Here is a 17,605-nt window from a genome sequence, read left to right on the forward strand (position 1 = left end):
AAAACGATCCCTCTCCACCCCCGGGGGAAACTCCGGATTAGAGAAGAGAGGCGTAAGCGGTCCACTGCCTAAGGACAGAGAGCCTCTGCGGGTCTCCAGATCCCATCCTCTAAGTGTATCTTTAAGGAGGTCAGCTTCAGAACTGAATTGACCTGTACTTTTAGGGCTGATCCAGAGAAGGTTATGGAGTGGAATTGTAGAGCTAATTTGTTCTATTCAAACCCATTGTTTGTCTGAACTGTGGAACTGCCAGTCTAGCATGCGTGTCAATAGCGCTGCTCTGTGATACAATTTGAAATTCGGAAGACCCGTGCCCCTGAGCCTAATGCGATAAAAATGGATGTTTCCTGTATGTTAATGATTTTTTATGACTTTCTAATGTGTCAGCAGAAAAAAAAAGTTGTCTGTCCGTGATTTTATTTCTTTTTGAGAAATCATCCAGAGGAAAAAAAAAAAAAGTTGGCGACGCTGATCTCCAGCAGTGTTTTGCGGTGTTTATATAGTTGCGAAAAAAGTGTCCATAGCAAATGGTGAAACTTACACCTACATTCGCAGCACGTATTGACATGCTCCTGTCAATTTATGCTGCAAATATATTTTGCAACATGTGCATGAGATTTCTTAAAATGTCATGCACTGTAAAATGAAGCAGTTTTTCCACAAGTAATTATGTAGTGAAAAATCCGTGGGAACCTATGCCTTGAAATGAAAGTGAAATCTCAAGTGGTCCACCCGACTGCTTCAAATATTGTCCTGGGGTCCTTATTTCAGGGGAGGAGGTTGGGGAAAGAGAACAGGACCACAGAAGCTACCAGACAGTGGAGTTAAAAACCTTTTGGCATCATTCTGAGCTCCAGCAGCCGAGCATAAAGAAGGCGATAAAGCAATTATATCTCTGTACAGTCTTCTGTATATCCTGCTCTCCACTAATCTCTATGATCAGTGCAGAGCCGGAAATGAAAGCTGATCATGATTAGCTTAACTTTGACTAGTCAGATTACTGTCAGGATGATGCTGGAGGCCCTCTTTGATTGTAACAACGATGATGCTTTTGCTCGAATTGTATTTCTTGAAAACAGCTCTTATTTATTCCCGTGACTTACATACAGAACATACCTTGATATCTGAACTGAAGTTATTAATTTTGCTGCATCCAGCGCTCTCCAGATGGTAGTTAGCCCACCTTAGGAGCAGCTCCTCTGGGGAAAGCTTCATGAGATCTTCTAAGCTCTCTCCGTCCCGTAACAAGGCTATTAAAGCTGGACACAATATGGTAGATTTTTAGATTACGGCAGAATGATAATGTTCTACATCACATAAGCTGGCCATACACATGAAAGGAAACAAGCTAGCTGAGACCACTTATACCAACAAGGTCGGCCTAGGAGGTCTAGTCAACTTTCAAGGAAGAGGGACATGGTGCATTGGATTGAAACGTGCCCGATCCTATGTTGTTACGTTACATTTGCCACGTCCAGAAGTACTGTATCTGTTTAATTGCTCGCTCGGACTACCGTATAAATCAGAGGAGCACGATCTGTTATTGGAGAGCATGCTGACCTATGGTATTCAATGGCACAGCGTAGATGGCCATTTTTTTCACTGACAGAATCTGTTATCGCAGCATGCTGCACTTTCACTCAGAAATCGGATGAGACTCACCCATTCATCCGATTTTTATGGATACATTGCAAATTTAGAATTTAGGAATTTGTAAAATGGTCTTGTAAGTGATTAATAGCTACGAGTGTAAAAAAAACAAAAAAACAGATAGCATATGGACTGCACATGGATGACAAGTGAGAAAAAATCCGACCACTTTATAGGATGGGAATGGGACCGATTTTTCTTTATATGGTCATGTGACCTCGGCCTAAGTCTTACTGTGTATTCTGATGGTGGGACCAACCTCGTGTGTATACAGCCAGCTAAACTTTTTGAATGAGACAATATTCAATTTTGATGAAACGTCAAACTAAAAAAATTTACATTTTGTAAACGTTTTCTCTTTCATATGCTCACAATGACATTAAAAAGATCATGACTTAATAATAATATTATTAATAATAATGATAATAATTTATTTTCATGACTAGAACTCAAAAGTTATTGCACCTTCATTCCTGCTCAGCTCAATGTCTGCAAACAGCCCAATCTTGATAACTTGCCACAGGAGTCCCAGCACCAAGTATGGCTTTCCTTCCTTTAAATCTTCTGCACCAATGTTGACCACGTGACACCCAATGGCAGATGCGGAGTTCAAAGCTAAATTTAAATTTTCCTAAACACAAATTTAAATACAAAGAAGGAAAAAGTTAATTAAATTCAGCACATTTTTTGAAGGGGTCGTACTAAGTAAAAACTTTATCCCCTATGACTACCAATCCCAAGAATGGAGCTCTGAAGAGTGTAGAACACAGTGTAAATAAAATATACATAGTATTGTGTACAGTATATGCAGTATATTTATATGCCTTGTACATACACATACTACCTGACCCTGCTATTATGTCTGTCTTTCATACCTATGGCTGACAAGTAGATTGTAAGCGCTGTTTGAATCTATGGTGATGCTCAAACAGAAAGTTTATCAAATATGAAATCACTATCTGACGCATTAAAAAAAACCTGTTATTGACTTGTTGTGCCTGAACCATGGACAGCATGAATCGGAGACAAGTTTTGTAATTACAGATACAGTGGCTTGCAAAAGTATTCACCCCCTTGGCAATTTTCCTGTTTTGCTACCTCACAAATTTCACTCTTTTTTGAGGGTTTGCATTAGTTCATGTAAAGAACATGCCTACAACTGTGAACATTTGGTTCTCTTGTTATTGTGAAGCAAACAACAAATAGGACAAAATAACGTAAAACTTCAGTGTGCATAACTATTCACCCCCCTAAAGTCAGTACTTTGCCTAGCCTCCTTTTGTGAAAATTACAGCTGCAAGTCACTTTGGATAACTCTCTATGAGCTTTCCATATCTTGCCACTGAGATTTTTGTCCATAACTCAAGACAAAACTGCTCCATCTCCTTCAAGTTAGATGTTTCCTCTAGTGAACAGCAATCTTCAAGTCTGACCACAGATTCTGAATTGGATTAAGGTCCGGGCTTTGTCTAGGCCACGCCAAAAGATTTACACATTTCCATTTCAACCACTCAAGCGTTGCTTTAGCAGTATGCTTTGGGTCATTGTATTGTTGGAAGGTGAACCTCCGTCCCAGTCTCAAATCACTGACTGAAACAGGTTTTTTTCAAGAATATCCCTGTATTTCACATAATCCATCTTCCTCTCAACTCAGACCAACTTCCCTTTCCCTGTAGTCGAAAAATATCCCCTCAGCATGATGCTGCCACCACCATGTTTCACTGTGGTGATAATGTTCTTAGGGTGATGAGCTGTGTTGGTTTGGCGCCAGATATAGCATTTACCTAGGTGGCTAAAAAGTAAAATTTTGGTCTCATCTGACCTCAGCGCCTTCCTTAAAACATTTGAGGACTCTCCCACATGTCTTTTAGCAAACTCAAAATGAGCCTTACAAGTTTTGGGTATAAGTAAAGGTTTTTCTTTGCCCATTCTTCCATAAAGACCACCTCTATGGAGTTTATTTATCTGGTGATAGGAATCGGTCGCAGGAGCGCTGAAAGGAAACTCCAACACAGGAGTGTGTGGGAGTTTCCCACCTGATGAAGACGGCACGTCTGTCGAAACGCGTTGTGGTTTAACTCTATCCTGTGTCAGAGTTTCCTTTCAGCGCTCCTGCAACCGATTCCTATCACCAGATCCTGCTTCCTTCCTCCCTTGGAGGTGTTTGGCTGTAGCTGCGGCGGTACTCATCACTTTTTTCATCCTTTGGGCTGCCTCCTCAGCACTCCTACATGACCGCCATATACTGACTTTGATTCTATGCAGTTTATGGCTTATTGTGATCATATGGACAGATACTGCTGTCTCTGCTTAGGAACTCTGCAGATCCTTCAGGGTTACCTTTGGTCTCTTTGCTGCCTCTCTGATTAATGCCCTTCTTGCCTGGGCTAAGATTTTGGTGGGCTGCCCTCTCTTGGCAGGTTTGTTGTGATATTATGTTCTTTCCATTTGATGATAATGGATTTAATGGGAGATTGGGATATGTTTTTATAACCCAACCCTGACTTCTACTTCTAAACAACTTTGTCCCTTACTTGTTGGAGATCTCCTTGCTCTTCATGGTGTTTGGTTAGTGATATCTCTTGCTAACTGGTGTTGCAAACTCTGTGGTCTTTCAGAATAGGTGTGTGTATACTTACAGACCATGTGACACTTAGATTGCACACAGGTGGACTTCCTTTCACTAAGCATGTGAAAGTAATTGCTTGCACCAGAAATTTTTAGGGGCTTTGTAGCAAAAGGGGTGAATTCATATGCACATCCCAATTTTTACTTATTTGATCCCATAAATTTTATTTATGCTTATATTTTACTCACTTCACCAACTTAGACTATTTATTGCTGATGCATCACAAAGAAATCAGTAGATAGTGAGCAGTGCCTGTAACCACACCCCGGCACTGACTGACAGCCTGCTCAGCAGTGTATTAGTGCTTAGCTAACCTGTCCCTCACTATGTGCTGAGCAGTGAATGAAGCTGCGCCTTTATGACTGAAAGCCGGAGGCTGTCGGGAGTAATAAAGTTCATTTACTCCCGGTAGCCCGGCTATCAGTGCAGGAACCGAACGGATTTAGAGTGCTATTAACCTGAAAATTAATTTTACATCTGCAGGTTAATAGTGTTTTGGGACATGACAGATTCCATTTAAGAAGGAGACAGGAACAGGGGGCGATTAGACAATCTGTAATTAGGACACCTTCCTTGATTCATGCTGCTAATGGTTCTGAATCACCTGACTTATTTGCCTGAGTTTGCCAATATTTCCAATATATAGAGACATAATAGAGAGCGATTACTTACTCAGAACCCCCTCTAGTAACCAGAGAGCAGCTGGATTCAATGCATTTGGTTGCAACGCGAGGCATCTTTAGGCTAGGATCACCCTATAGTATTTTCTCTCATCTGTGAGAATCGGGCCAATTATGCAACTCACACTCTGATCAAAGCCTGATCAGCGTATGAACATAGTATGAGCGGATTCTATCGAATGAGGAGAGAATGGAGAAAAAAAGTCTCTGTTTTCTCCTTTGTCAGTACATGGAAATGAGATGTCATCTGAGTGCAGTCCGATGTTTTCCATGCACTCATTAACTTGCACGGCTGAGTTCAATCTGAATATCTGGTAAAACTCCTGCATGCCTCGACTTTTCCCACTGACAGTCTTTTCACAAGGAAAAAAAAAAATCAAACATGTGCACGGCCCCATAGAATAACATAGGGTTGAGCCCTATCGGTCAAAACGATGGATAGCACGTGTCCAGTTATTATGGTTCTCTGTATGAGCCTTTTACTTTATAAACCATTTAGGCCAAGTTCTCAGGTCTAAGGGCTAACATTACTCTTTGTGGAGTGTGACATAACGACCCAGGCAAGCCAATGTAAGGAGGTTAATTTGACATGCAATGCTCCTCTGGGAGATTTAGGCCGGCGTCACACTTGGCGTAAGACAATACGCCACGTATTATACGTCCGTACTACGGCCGTAATATGGAGAAATGTTCCCAAAATAGTGATCCGTAGTCAGGGTGTGTCAGCGTATTTTGCGCATGGCATCCTCCGTATGTAATCCGTATGGCATCCGTACTGCGAGATTTTCGCGCAGGCTTGCAAAACCGACATCTAATGGATTTATGTGCTCAAATGTTCATTAAAACATATATACAGTATATATATATATATATATACAGTGGGGCAAAAAAGTATTTAGTCATTCAGCAATAGTGCAAGTTCCACCACTTAAAAAGATGAGAGGCGTCTGTAATTTACATCATAGGTAGACCTCAACTATGGGAGACAAACTGAGAAATAAAAATCCAGAAAATCACATTGTCTGTTTTTTTATCATTTTATTTGCATATTATGGTGGAAAATAAGTATTTGGTCAGAAACAAACAATCAAGATTTCTGGCTCTCACAGACCTGTAACTTCTTCTTTAAGAGTCTCCTCTTTCCTCCACTCATTACCTCTAGTAATGGCACCTGTTTAAACTTGTTATCAGTATAAAAAGACACCTGTGCACACCCTCAAACAGTCTGACTCCAAACTCCACTACGGTGAAGACCAAAGAGCTGTCAAAGGACACCAGAAACAAAATTGTAGCCCCGCACCAGGCTGGGAAGACTGAATCTGCAATAGCCAACCAGCTCGGAGTGAAGAAATCAACAGTGGGAGCAATAATTAGAAAATGGAAGACATTCAAGACCACTGATAATCTCCCTCGATCTGGGGCTCCACGCAAAATCCCACCCCGTGGGGTCAGAATGATCACAAGAACGGTGAGCAAAAATCCCAGAACCACGCGGGGGGACCTAGTGAATGAACTGCAGAGAGCTGGGACCAATGTAACAAGGCCTACCATAAGTAACACACTATGCCACCATGGACTCAGATCCTGCAGTGCCAGACGTGTCCCACTGCTTAAGCCAGTACATGTCCGGGCCCGTCTGAAGTTTGCTAGAGAGCATTTGGATGATCCAGAGGAGTTTTGGGAGAATGTCCTATGGTCTGATGAAACCAAACTGGAACTGTTTGGTAGAAACACAACTTGTCGTGTTTGAAGGAAAAAGAATACTGAGTTGCATCCATCAAACACCATACCTACTGTAAAGCATGGTGGTGGAAACATCATGCTTTGGGGCTGTTTCTCTGCAAAGGGGCCAGGACGACTGATCCGGGTACATGAAAGAATGAATGGTGCCATGTATCGTGAGATTTTGAGTGCAAACCTCCTTCCATCAGCAAAGGCATTGAAGATGAAACGTGGCTGGCTCTTTCAACATGATAATGATCCAAAGCACACCGCCAGGGCAACGAAGGAGTGGCTTCGTAAGAAGCATTTCAAGGTCCTGGAGTGGCCTAGCTAGTCTCCAGATCTCAACCCTATAGAAAACCTTTGGAGGGAGATGAAAGTCCGTGTTGCCAAGCGAAAAGCCAAAAACATCACTGCTCTAGAGGAGATCTGCATGGAGGAATGGGCCAACATACCAACAACAGTGTGCGGCAACCTTGTGAAGACTTACAGAAAATGTTTGACCTCTGTCATTGCCAACAAAGGATATATTACAAAGTATTGAGATGAAATTTTGTTTCTGACCAAATACTTATTTTCCACCATAATATGCAAATAAAATGATAAAAAAACAGACAATGTGATTTTCAGGATATTTTTTTCTCAGTTTGTCTCCCATAGTTGAGGTCTACCTATGATGTAAATTACAGACGCCTCTCATCTTTTTAAGTGGTGGAACTTGCACTATTGCTGAATGACTAAATACTTTTTTGCCCCACTGTATATGTCATTGAGACACATATATATATATTCTGTATTTAGATTTCATTCAGCGCGATATCTGTGAACAGCCGGTAATTCAATTGCCGGCTTTTCATTTCTCCTGCACAAACCCGACAGGATATGAGACATGGTTTACATACAGTAAACCATCTCATATCCCCTTTTTTTTTTGCATATTCCACACTACTAATGTTAGTAGTGTGTATGTGCAAAATTTCAGCGCTGTAGCTGCTAAAATAAAGGGTTAAATGGCGGAAAAAATTGGCGTGGGCTCCCGCGCAATTTTCTCCGCCAGAGTGGTAAAGCCAGTGACTGAGGGCAGATATTAATAGCCAGGAGAGGGTCCATGGTTATTGGCCCCCCTGGCTACAAATATCTGCCCCCAGCCACCCCAGAAAAGGCACATCTGGAAGATGCGCCTATTCTGGCACTTGGCCACTCTCTTCCCACTCCCTGTAGCGGTGGGATATGGGGTAATGAAGGGTTAATGCCACCTTGCTATTGTAAGGTGACATTAAGCCAGATTAATAATGGAGAGGCGTCAATTATGTCACCTATCCATTATTAATCCAATTGTTGGAAAGGGTTAAAAAACACACACACACATTATTAAAAAGGATTTTAATGAAATAAACACAGCGGTTGTTGTAATAATTTATTGTTCTCGCAATCCATTTCCAGGCCCTCGCTTGGCAAAATAATTAACGCACAAGATACATACCTTCTGATGTCCGATCACGTCCCACGAAGTAATCCATCTGAAGGGGTTAACTAATATTACAGGCACGAGCTGCGATAAACCACTCGCTCGTGCCTGTAATCCCCGGGTGCTGAAAGGAAAGCTGGATCTGTACTTACATTGAGTTGCGGTGAGGCGCCCTCTGGTGGATGTTCTCATGAACTGCAGCCTGGGAACTTTTTCCCACGCTCCAGGTCATATGAGGACATCCACCAGAGGGCGCATCACCGCGACTGAAGGAAATGTAGGTCAATGACCTACATTTCATTCATTCGCCGGGGATTACAGGCACGGAGCACAGCTGCATTTGCAGGGCTCCTGCCTGTAATATTAGTTAACCCCTTCAGATGGATTACATCGTGGGACGTGATCTGACATCAGAAGGTATGTATATTGTGCGTTTATTATTTTGCCAAGCGAGGGTTTGCAAATGGATTGCGAGAACAATAAATTATTACAACAACCGCTGTGTTTATTTCATTAAAATCCTTTTTAATCATGTGTGTGTGTGTTTTTTAACCCTTTCCTACAATTGGATTAATAATGGATAGGTGTCAGAATTGACGCCTCTCCATTATTAATCTGGCTTAATGTCACCTTACAATAGCAAGGTGGCATTAGCCCTTCATTACCCCATATCCCACCGCTACAGGGAGTGGGAAGAGAGTGGCCAAGTGCCAGAATAGGCGCATCTTCCAGATGTGCCTTTTCTGGGGTGGCTGGGGGCAGATGTTTGTAGCCAGGGGGGGCAATAACCATGGACCCTCTATAGGCTATTAATATCTGCCCTCAGTCACTGGCTTTACCACTCTGGCGGAGAAAATTGCGCGGGAGCCCACGCCAATTTTTTCCGCCATTTAACCCTTTATTTTAGCAGCTACAGTGCACAAATTTTGCACATACACACTACTAACATTAGTAGTGTGGAATATGCAAAAAAAATGGGGATATGAGATGGTTTACTGTATGTAAACCATGTCTCATATCCTGTCGGGTTTGTGAAGGAGAAGGAAAAAGCCGGCAATTGAATTACCGACTTTTCACTAACACCGCTGCGTATTTCTCGCAAGTCACACTGCAGGTCCGTGTGGAATCCGTATTTTTCTCGCCCCCATAGACTTTCATTGGCGTATTATTTGCGCAATACGCTGACAAACGCAGCATGCTGCGATTTTGTACGGCCGTAGAAAGCCGTATAATACTGAACCGTAATATACGGCTAATAGGAGCAGCCCCATTGAGAATAATTGTGCCGTATGTAATGCGAGTTTTACGGACGTAGTTTCTGCGCTCTTACGTCCGTAAAACTCGCCAGTGTGACGCCGGCCTAAGGGTAAGATCACACAGGGCGTTTTTGGTGCGTTTTTTTTTGCTGCTTTTTTATGGTCATTTTCAGCTGCTTTTTACAATACCAGCAAAGCCTATGAGATTTCAGAAATCTCATGCACACACATTGTTTTTTTGTTTGCTCAGTATTTTGTGCTTTGCTGCGTTTTTTGGACATAGAGCATGTCACTTCTTTCAGCGCTTTTGCAGCGTTTTTTCACCCATTGAATTGAATGGGTGTTCAAAAAAACGCAGCAAAAACGCGGGTAACATTATTTCCTGCGTTTTTGCTGGTGAAAATCCAAGGACATTAGCATGGACAAAGAGAAAAAAATGCACCAAAAAACGCACCAAAAACGCACCTAAACAGCTTTCCTGCAGAAAAAAAGCAGCAAAAACGCCCAGTGTGAACTTACCTTTAATATGCAAACAGCCTCTTCAGAGAGGAAGAGGACTAGAACTCTGTAGCACCACCTGTTGGAAGTAGCAATCCTACAACGCTAAGTTCTCAGAATGAGTATTTTCTTCTGCACAAAAATGCAGCATACTATAGTTCCAGCACAGTTGAAGAGGTTTATGTAAGGCCGGCATCACACTAGAGAATTTTACGGACGTATGAGAGGCGCAAAAACTACGCATTGCACACGGACCAATGTTTCTCTATGGGGCAGCTCCTATCTGCCGTATATTTCTCAGCCGTATTTTACGGGCGTAGAAAATCGCAGCATGCTGCGTTTGTCAGCGTTTTGCGCAAAAAATCCATCTATGAAAGTCTATGGGGGCAAGAAAAATACGGATTACACACGGACCATCAGTGTGATTACACACGGACCATCAGTGTGACTTGCGAGAAATACGCAGCGGTGTTCTATAGAAAAGCCGCCAATTCAGTGGACAAAGAGAAAAAAACAATTGTCACGTATCCCCACTCCGAGGTGTCACTTATTCGTCACGTGCCTGCTCTCACACGTGACTTGGGGTTGTGTTGTGAATTAGACTTTTTGGCTCCCTCTTGTGGTCACTAGTGGTATGACTCTGGGATTGTCTTTTTTCTGTTTGGCACTCACCTGGGTCGTTAGTCCAGGGGTGTCCCTATATTAACTTCCTGGATCCTTAGTCCAGTGCCTGGCATCGTTGTATCAGATCCTTCTGTTGCTCCTGTCTGCTGGTCCTGGCTCTTGCTAAATTAAGCTAAGTCTTGCTTCTTTGTTTTTTGAGTTACTTGCTTGCTATTATTTTTGTTCAGCTTGTACTAAATGTGATTTCTTACCTTGCTGGAAGCTCTAGGGGGCTGGTGTTCTCCCCCCGGCCGTTAGACGGTTCGGGGGTTCTTGAATATCCAGTGTGGATATTTTAATAGGGTTTTTGCTGACCATATAAGTCATCTTACTATATTCTGCTATTAGCTAGTGGGCCTCTCTTTGCTAAATACCTAGCTCATTCTTATGTTTGTCTTTTCCTCTTACCTCACCGTTATTATTTGTTGGGGGCTTGTATCCAACTTTTGGGGTCTTTTCTCTGGAGGCAAGAAAGGTCTTTCTTTTCCCTTCTAGGGTTAGTTAGTTCTCCGGCTGGCGCGAGACGTCTAGAACCAACGTAGGCACGTTCCCCGGCTACTTCTATTTGTGGTGCTAGGATTAGATATATGGTCAGCCCAGTTACCATTGCCCTATGAGCTGTTTTTTTGTGTTTGCAGACTTGGTATTGATTCCTGAGACCCTCTGCCATTGGGGTCATAACAGTATGCCAGGCCTACATTGAATGTTTAATGCATTGCAGAAGTGGGATAATAAGAAAGGAAATTCTGTTTTTTTTTTTTTTTTTTCCTCTCTTCCTCCCCTTTACCTCTGAGTGGCTTGAGCTTGCTGCAGACATGAATGTCCAGACCTTGATTACAAGTGTGGACCAGCTTGCTGCTCGTGTGCAAAGCATACAAGATTTTGTTACCAGTAGTTCTATGTCTGAACCTAAAATACCTATTCCTGAACTTTTTTCTGGAGACCGATTTAAGTTTAGGAATTTCAGGGATAATTGTAAATTGTTTCTATCTCTGAGACCCCGTTCATCTGGAGACTCAGCTCAGCAAGTTAAAATTGTTATCTCTTTTTTACGGGTCGACCCCCAGGATTGGGCTTTCTCACTAGCGCCAGGAGATCCGGCATTGGCAAATATTGATGCGTTTTTTCTGGCGCTCGGATTGCTTTACGAGGAACCCAATCTTGAGGTTCAGGCAGAAAAAGCCTTGCTGGCTATTTCTCAGGGCCAGGATGAAGCTGTAGTGTATTGCCAAAAATTTCGGAAATGGTCCGTGCTTACTCAGTGGAATGAGTGTGCTCTGGCCGCAAATTTCAGAAATGGCCTTTCTGAAGCCATTAAGAATGTGATGGTGGGTTTCTCCATTCCTACAAGTCTGAATGATTCCATGGCGCTGGCTATTCAAATTGACCGATGTTTGCGGGAGCGCAAAACCGCTAATCCTCTGGTGGTGTTGTCTGAACAAGCACCTGATTTGATGCAATGTGATAGAATTCAGACCAGAAATGAGCGGAAAAATCATAGACGTCAGAATGGGTTGTGTTTTTACTGTGGTGATTCTACACATGTTATATCAGCATGCTCTAAATGCCTAACAAGGGTTGTTAGTCCTGTCGCCATTGGTAATTTGCAACCTAAATTTATTTTGTCTGTGACTTTAATTTGCTCATTGTCCTCTTACCCTGTTATGGTGTTTGTGGATTCAGGTGCTGCCCTGAGTCTTATGGATCTGTCATTTGCCAAGCGCTGTGGTTTTGTTCTTGAGCCGTTGGTTAATCCTATCCCTCTGAGGGGTATTGATGCTACGCCATTGGCGGAAAATAAACCGCAGTTTTGGACACAGGTAACCATGTGCATGACTCCTGAACATCGGGAGGTGATTCGTTTTCTTGTTCTGCATAAAATGCATGATTTGGTCGTTTTGGGTTTGCCATGGTTACAGACTCATAATCCAGTCTTGGATTGGAAGGCAATGTCTGTGTCAAGTTGGGGCTGTCAGGGTATTCATGGTGATTCCCCGCCGGTGTCTATTGCTTCCTCTACTCCTTCGGAAGTTCCTGAGTATTTGTCTGATTATCAGGATGTGTTCAGCGAGTCCAGGTCCAGTGTTCTGCCTCCTCATAGGGACTGTGACTGTGCCATAGATTTGATTCCAGGTAGCAAATTTCCTAAGGGAAGACTATTTAATCTGTCTGTACCTGAGCATACCGCAATGCGTTCGTATATCAAGGAATCTCTGGAGAAGGGACATATCCGTCCTTCCTCTTCCCCTCTTGGTGCGGGATTCTTTTTTGTGGCCAAGAAGGACGGATCTTTGAGACCTTGTATTGACTATCGGCTTTTGAATAGAATCACTGTTAAATTTCAGTATCCTTTGCCTCTGTTGTCAGACTTGTTTGCCCGAATTAAAGGTGCCAAGTGGTTCACCAAGATAGATCTTCGTGGTGCGTACAACCTTGTGCGCATTAAAAGAGGAGATGAATGGAAAACCGCGTTTAATACGCCCGAAGGTCATTTTGAGTACTTGGTGATGCCTTTTGGGCTCTCTAATGCTCCTTCAGTGTTTCAGTCCTTTATGCATGATATTTTCCGGAAGTATCTGGATAAATTTATGATCGTTTATCTGGATAATATTCTGTTTTTTTCTGATGACTGGGACTCGCATGTAGAGCAGGTCAGGATGGTGTTTCAGGTTTTGCGTGAGAATGCTTTATTTGTTAAGGGCTCAAAGTGTCTCTTTGGAGTACAGAAGGTTCCCTTTTTGGGGTTTATTTTTTCCCCTTCTGCGGTGGAGATGGACCCAGTCAAGGTCCGTGCTATTCATGATTGGACTCAACCCACGTCAGTTAAGAGTCTTCAGAAGTTCTTGGGTTTTGCTAACTTGTACCGTCGTTTTATTGCTAATTTTTCTAGCATTGCTAAACCTTTGACGGATATGACCAAGAAAGGTTCTGATGTTGCTAACTGGGCTCCTGCAGCCGTGGAGGCTTTCCAGGAGTTGAAGCGCCGGTTTACTTCGGTGCCTGTTTTGTGCCAGCCTGATGTCTCACTTCCCTTTCAGGTTGAAGTGGATGCTTCTGAGATTGGGGCAGGGGCCGTTTTGTCGCAGAGAGGCCCTGGTTGCTCTGTGATGAGACCTTGTGCCTTTTTCTCGAGGAAGTTTTCGCCTGCTGAGCGGAATTATGATGTTGGCAATCGGGAGTTGTTGGCCATGAAGTGGGCATTTGAGGAGTGGCGTCAATGGCTCGAGGGTGCTAAGCATCGTGTGGTGGTCTTGACTGATCACAAAAATTTGATGTATCTCGAGTCTGCTAAACGCCTGAATCCTAGACAGGCCCGCTGGTCATTGTTTTTCTCCCGTTTTGACTTTGTGGTCTCGTATTTACCAGGTTCAAAGAATGTGAAGGCTGATGCTCTTTCAAGGAGCTTTGTGCCTGACTCTCCGGGAGTCGCAGAACCAGTTGGTATTCTTAAAGAGGGAGTTATCTTGTCAGCCATTTCTCCGGATTTGCGACGTGTGTTGCAGAGATTTCAGGCTGGTAGACCTGACTCTTGTCCACCTGACAGACTGTTTGTTCCTGATAAGTGGACCAGCAGAGTCATTTCCGAGGTTCATTCCTCGGTGTTGGCAGGGCATCCGGAATTTTTTGGCACCAGAGATCTGGTGGCTAGGTCCTTTTGGTGGCCTTCCTTGTCACGGGATGTGCGGTCGTTCGTGCAGTCCTGTGGGACGTGCTCGAGCTAAGCCTTGCTGTTCACGTGCCAGCGGGTTGCTCTTGCCCTTGCCTGTCCCGAAGAGGCCTTGGACACACATTTCCATGGATTTCATTTCAGATCTCCCGGTGTCTCAGGGCATGTCTGTCATCTGGGTGGTATGTGATCGCTTTTCTAAGATGGTCCATTTGGTACCTTTGCCTAAGCTGCCTTCCTCTTCCGATCTGGTTCCTGTGTTCTTTCAGAATGTGGTTCGTTTACACGGCATTCCTGAGAATATTGTGTCTGACAGAGGATCCCAGTTTGTTTCCAGGTTCTGGCGATCCTTTTGTGCTAGGATGGGCATTGAGTTGTCGTTTTCGTCTGCCTTTCATCCTCAGACTAATGGACAAACGGAGCGAACTAATCAGACTCTGGAGGCTTATTTGAGGTGTTTTGTTTCTGCGGATCAGGATGATTGGGTGACCTTCTTGCCGTTGGCTGAGTTTGCCCTTAATAATCGGGCTAGTTCCGCTACATTGGTTTCGCCATTTTTCTGCAACTCTGGTTTCCATCCTCATTTTTCCTCGGGACATGTGGAGCCTTCTAACTGTCCTGGGGTAGATTCTGTGGTGGATAGGTTGCAGCAGATCTGGATTCATGTGGTGGACAACTTAAAGTTGTCACAAGAGAAGGCTCAGCGTTTTGCCAACCGCCGCCGCGGTGTGGGTCCCCGACTTCGTGTTGGGGATTTGGTATGGCTGTCTTCTCGATTTGTTCCTATGAAGGTCTCCTCTCCTAAATTTAAGCCTCGCTTCATCGGTCCTTACAAGATATTGGAAATCCTTAATCCTGTGTCCTTTCGCTTGGATCTTCCTGTGTCGTTTGCCATTCACAACGTGTTCCATAGGTCTTTGTTGCGGCGGTACGTTGTACCTGTGGTTCCTTCTGTTGAGCCTCCTGCTCCGGTGTTGGTTGAGGGCGAGTTGGAGTACGTGGTGGAGAAGATCTTGGATTCTCGTCTCTCCAGGCGGAGGCTTCAGTATCTGGTCAAGTGGAAGGGCTATGGTCAGGAGGATAATTCCTGGGTGGTTGCCTCTGATGTGCATGCGGCCGATTTAGTTCGTGCCTTTCACGCTGCTCATCCTGATCGCCCTGGTGGTCTTGGTGAGGGTTCGGTGAACCCTCCTTAAGGGGGGGGTACTGTTGTGAATTAGACTTTTTGGCTCCCTCTTGTGGTCACTAGTGGTATGACTCTGGGATTGTCTTTTTTCTGTTGGGCACTCACCTGGGTCGTTAGTCCAGGGGTGTCCCTATATTAACTTCCTGGATCCTTAGTCCAGTGCCTGGCATCGTTGTATCAGATCCTTCTGTTGCTCCTGTCTGCTGGTCCTGGCTCTTGCTATATTAAGCTAAGTCTTGCTTCTTTGTTTTTTGAGTTACTTGCTTGCTATTATTTTTGTTCAGCTTGTACTAAATGTGATTTCTTACCTTGCTGGAAGCTCTAGGGGGCTGGTGTTCTCCCCCCGGCCATTAAACGGTTCGGGGGTTCTTGAATATCCAGTGTGGATATTTTAATAGGGTTTTTGCTGACCATATAAGTCATCTTACTATATTCTGCTATTAGCTAGTGGGCCTCTCTTTGCTAAATACCTAGCTCATTCTTATGTTTGTCTTTTCCTCTTACCTCACCGTTATTATTTGTTGGGGGCTTGTATCCAACTTTTGGGGTCTTTTCTCTGGAGGCAAGAAAGGTCTTTCTTTTCCCTTCTAGGGTTAGTTAGTTCTCCGGCTGGCGCGAGACGTCTAGAACCAACGTAGGCACGTTCCCCGGCTACTTCTATTTGTGGTGCTAGGATTAGATATATGGTCAGCCCAGTTACCACTGCCCTATGAGCTGGTTTTTTGTGTTTGCAGACTTGGTATTGATTCCTGAGACCCTCTGCCATTGGGGTCATAACAGGGTTGTGCCTGCAAGGGTTAATCTATCTCCCCTCTCTCAGTCCAGCATTCAACCTCTGTCCTATGCTGTAATGGGAGCATAAATCACACACCGACCCAGGCCACACACCAGCTCATACACGCTGCCACCACTCATCGAATACACGGGCGATGAGTCCCGGAAATAATAATACTAATAAAAATATGTCTATCACTCATAAGGCTCACACACCTTTAGGCTATGGATTCTTTAGAACATTCTATTGATATTGATAATTCTAATTGACATTCTATTGCTGCTGTGATACCATAATTTCCCACGGGATCAATAAAGTGTATCGTATCGTATCGTATCGTATCGTATTGATAACATATTATTATTATTATTATTATTATTATTATTATATGTTTACTATATGTAAACCATGTCTCATATCCTGTCGGGTTAGATAAGGAGATAGCAAAAGCCGGCAATTGAATTACCGGCTTTTATGCTATCTAGCGCTGTATGAAATATAAATATATATATTTGTCTCACATATATATATAGATATATATATATATATATATATGACTGTATATATGTTTTCACGAATATTTGAGCCCATGGATCCATTATATGTCCACTTTGCAAGGTTGCGAGAAAATAATGCAGTACGGATGCCATACGTATTATATACGGAGGATGACATGCGTAAAATACGCTGCCACACCCTGCCTACGGATGACATACGGATCACTGTTTGGGATCATTTCTGCGTATTACGCCTGTAAAAAACGGACCGTATTTTTATACACCAAGTGTGGCGCCGGCCTAAAACTCGCATCCACTGTACTGTTTTTCTAAAGCTGTGGAAACTGACCTGCGGCATGATTTTTAAATCCATAACATGTCAATTTTATTTTGCATTAAAAATGTATTTTATTTGAAGATTTTCTCTATAGACTTTAATAAGATGCAGAAAATCAGCAGATAAATAAGCATATGCATTTTTAGTGCATTTCTGCTGTGGAACAGCAGTGAAAATGCACATAATAAAAATTGTATCAAATTGAATAATACGAAATTTCCTAAATAAAGCAGTGCTATTTAACATGACATTTCAAGAAAAGACAAAAAAACGCACGTTAAAAAAGCAAATCTAAAATAAAGTCACAAAAAAGACTAAATTAGCTAATTGATGCAGAAAAGCTGCAGAAAACCTGCAACATCAAATTGCACCAAATATTCATCATGGGAAATTAGCCTTAAAGGGCATCTTACACCAGCTTATTGCTACCCCATTTAAGAGCAGCATGATGTAGGGGCAGAGACCATAGGCGTAGCTAGGGGTTCAGCTCAGGGGGGAAGGGGGGGGCGAAACATCTTAGTGGGCCCCTAACCAGTAATACAATATATTGTACTCCCATAGTCCTCCATACAGTATA

At 43.2% G+C, this 17,605-nt stretch overlaps 1 protein-coding gene across 2 annotated transcripts in view; it reads right to left on the reverse strand.

Annotated features, from left to right (window-relative positions):
- LCP1 (lymphocyte cytosolic protein 1) overlaps positions 1–17,605 on the reverse strand; it is an 83,198-nt gene that overhangs the window by 45,120 nt on the left and 20,473 nt on the right. For both annotated transcript variants that reach the window (XM_077297375.1, XM_077297376.1), the window contains exons 7-8: positions 2,116–2,281; positions 1,117–1,259 (exon numbers count right to left, since the gene is read on the reverse strand). In XM_077297375.1, the coding sequence (XP_077153490.1) occupies positions 1,117–1,259; positions 2,116–2,281 (309 nt within the window). The remainder of the gene's footprint in view (positions 1–1,116; positions 1,260–2,115; positions 2,282–17,605) is intronic.

This window comes from Ranitomeya variabilis, chromosome 3 (assembly GCF_051348905.1).
Source record: "Ranitomeya variabilis isolate aRanVar5 chromosome 3, aRanVar5.hap1, whole genome shotgun sequence".
Classification (NCBI taxonomy): domain Eukaryota; kingdom Metazoa; phylum Chordata; class Amphibia; order Anura; family Dendrobatidae; genus Ranitomeya; species Ranitomeya variabilis.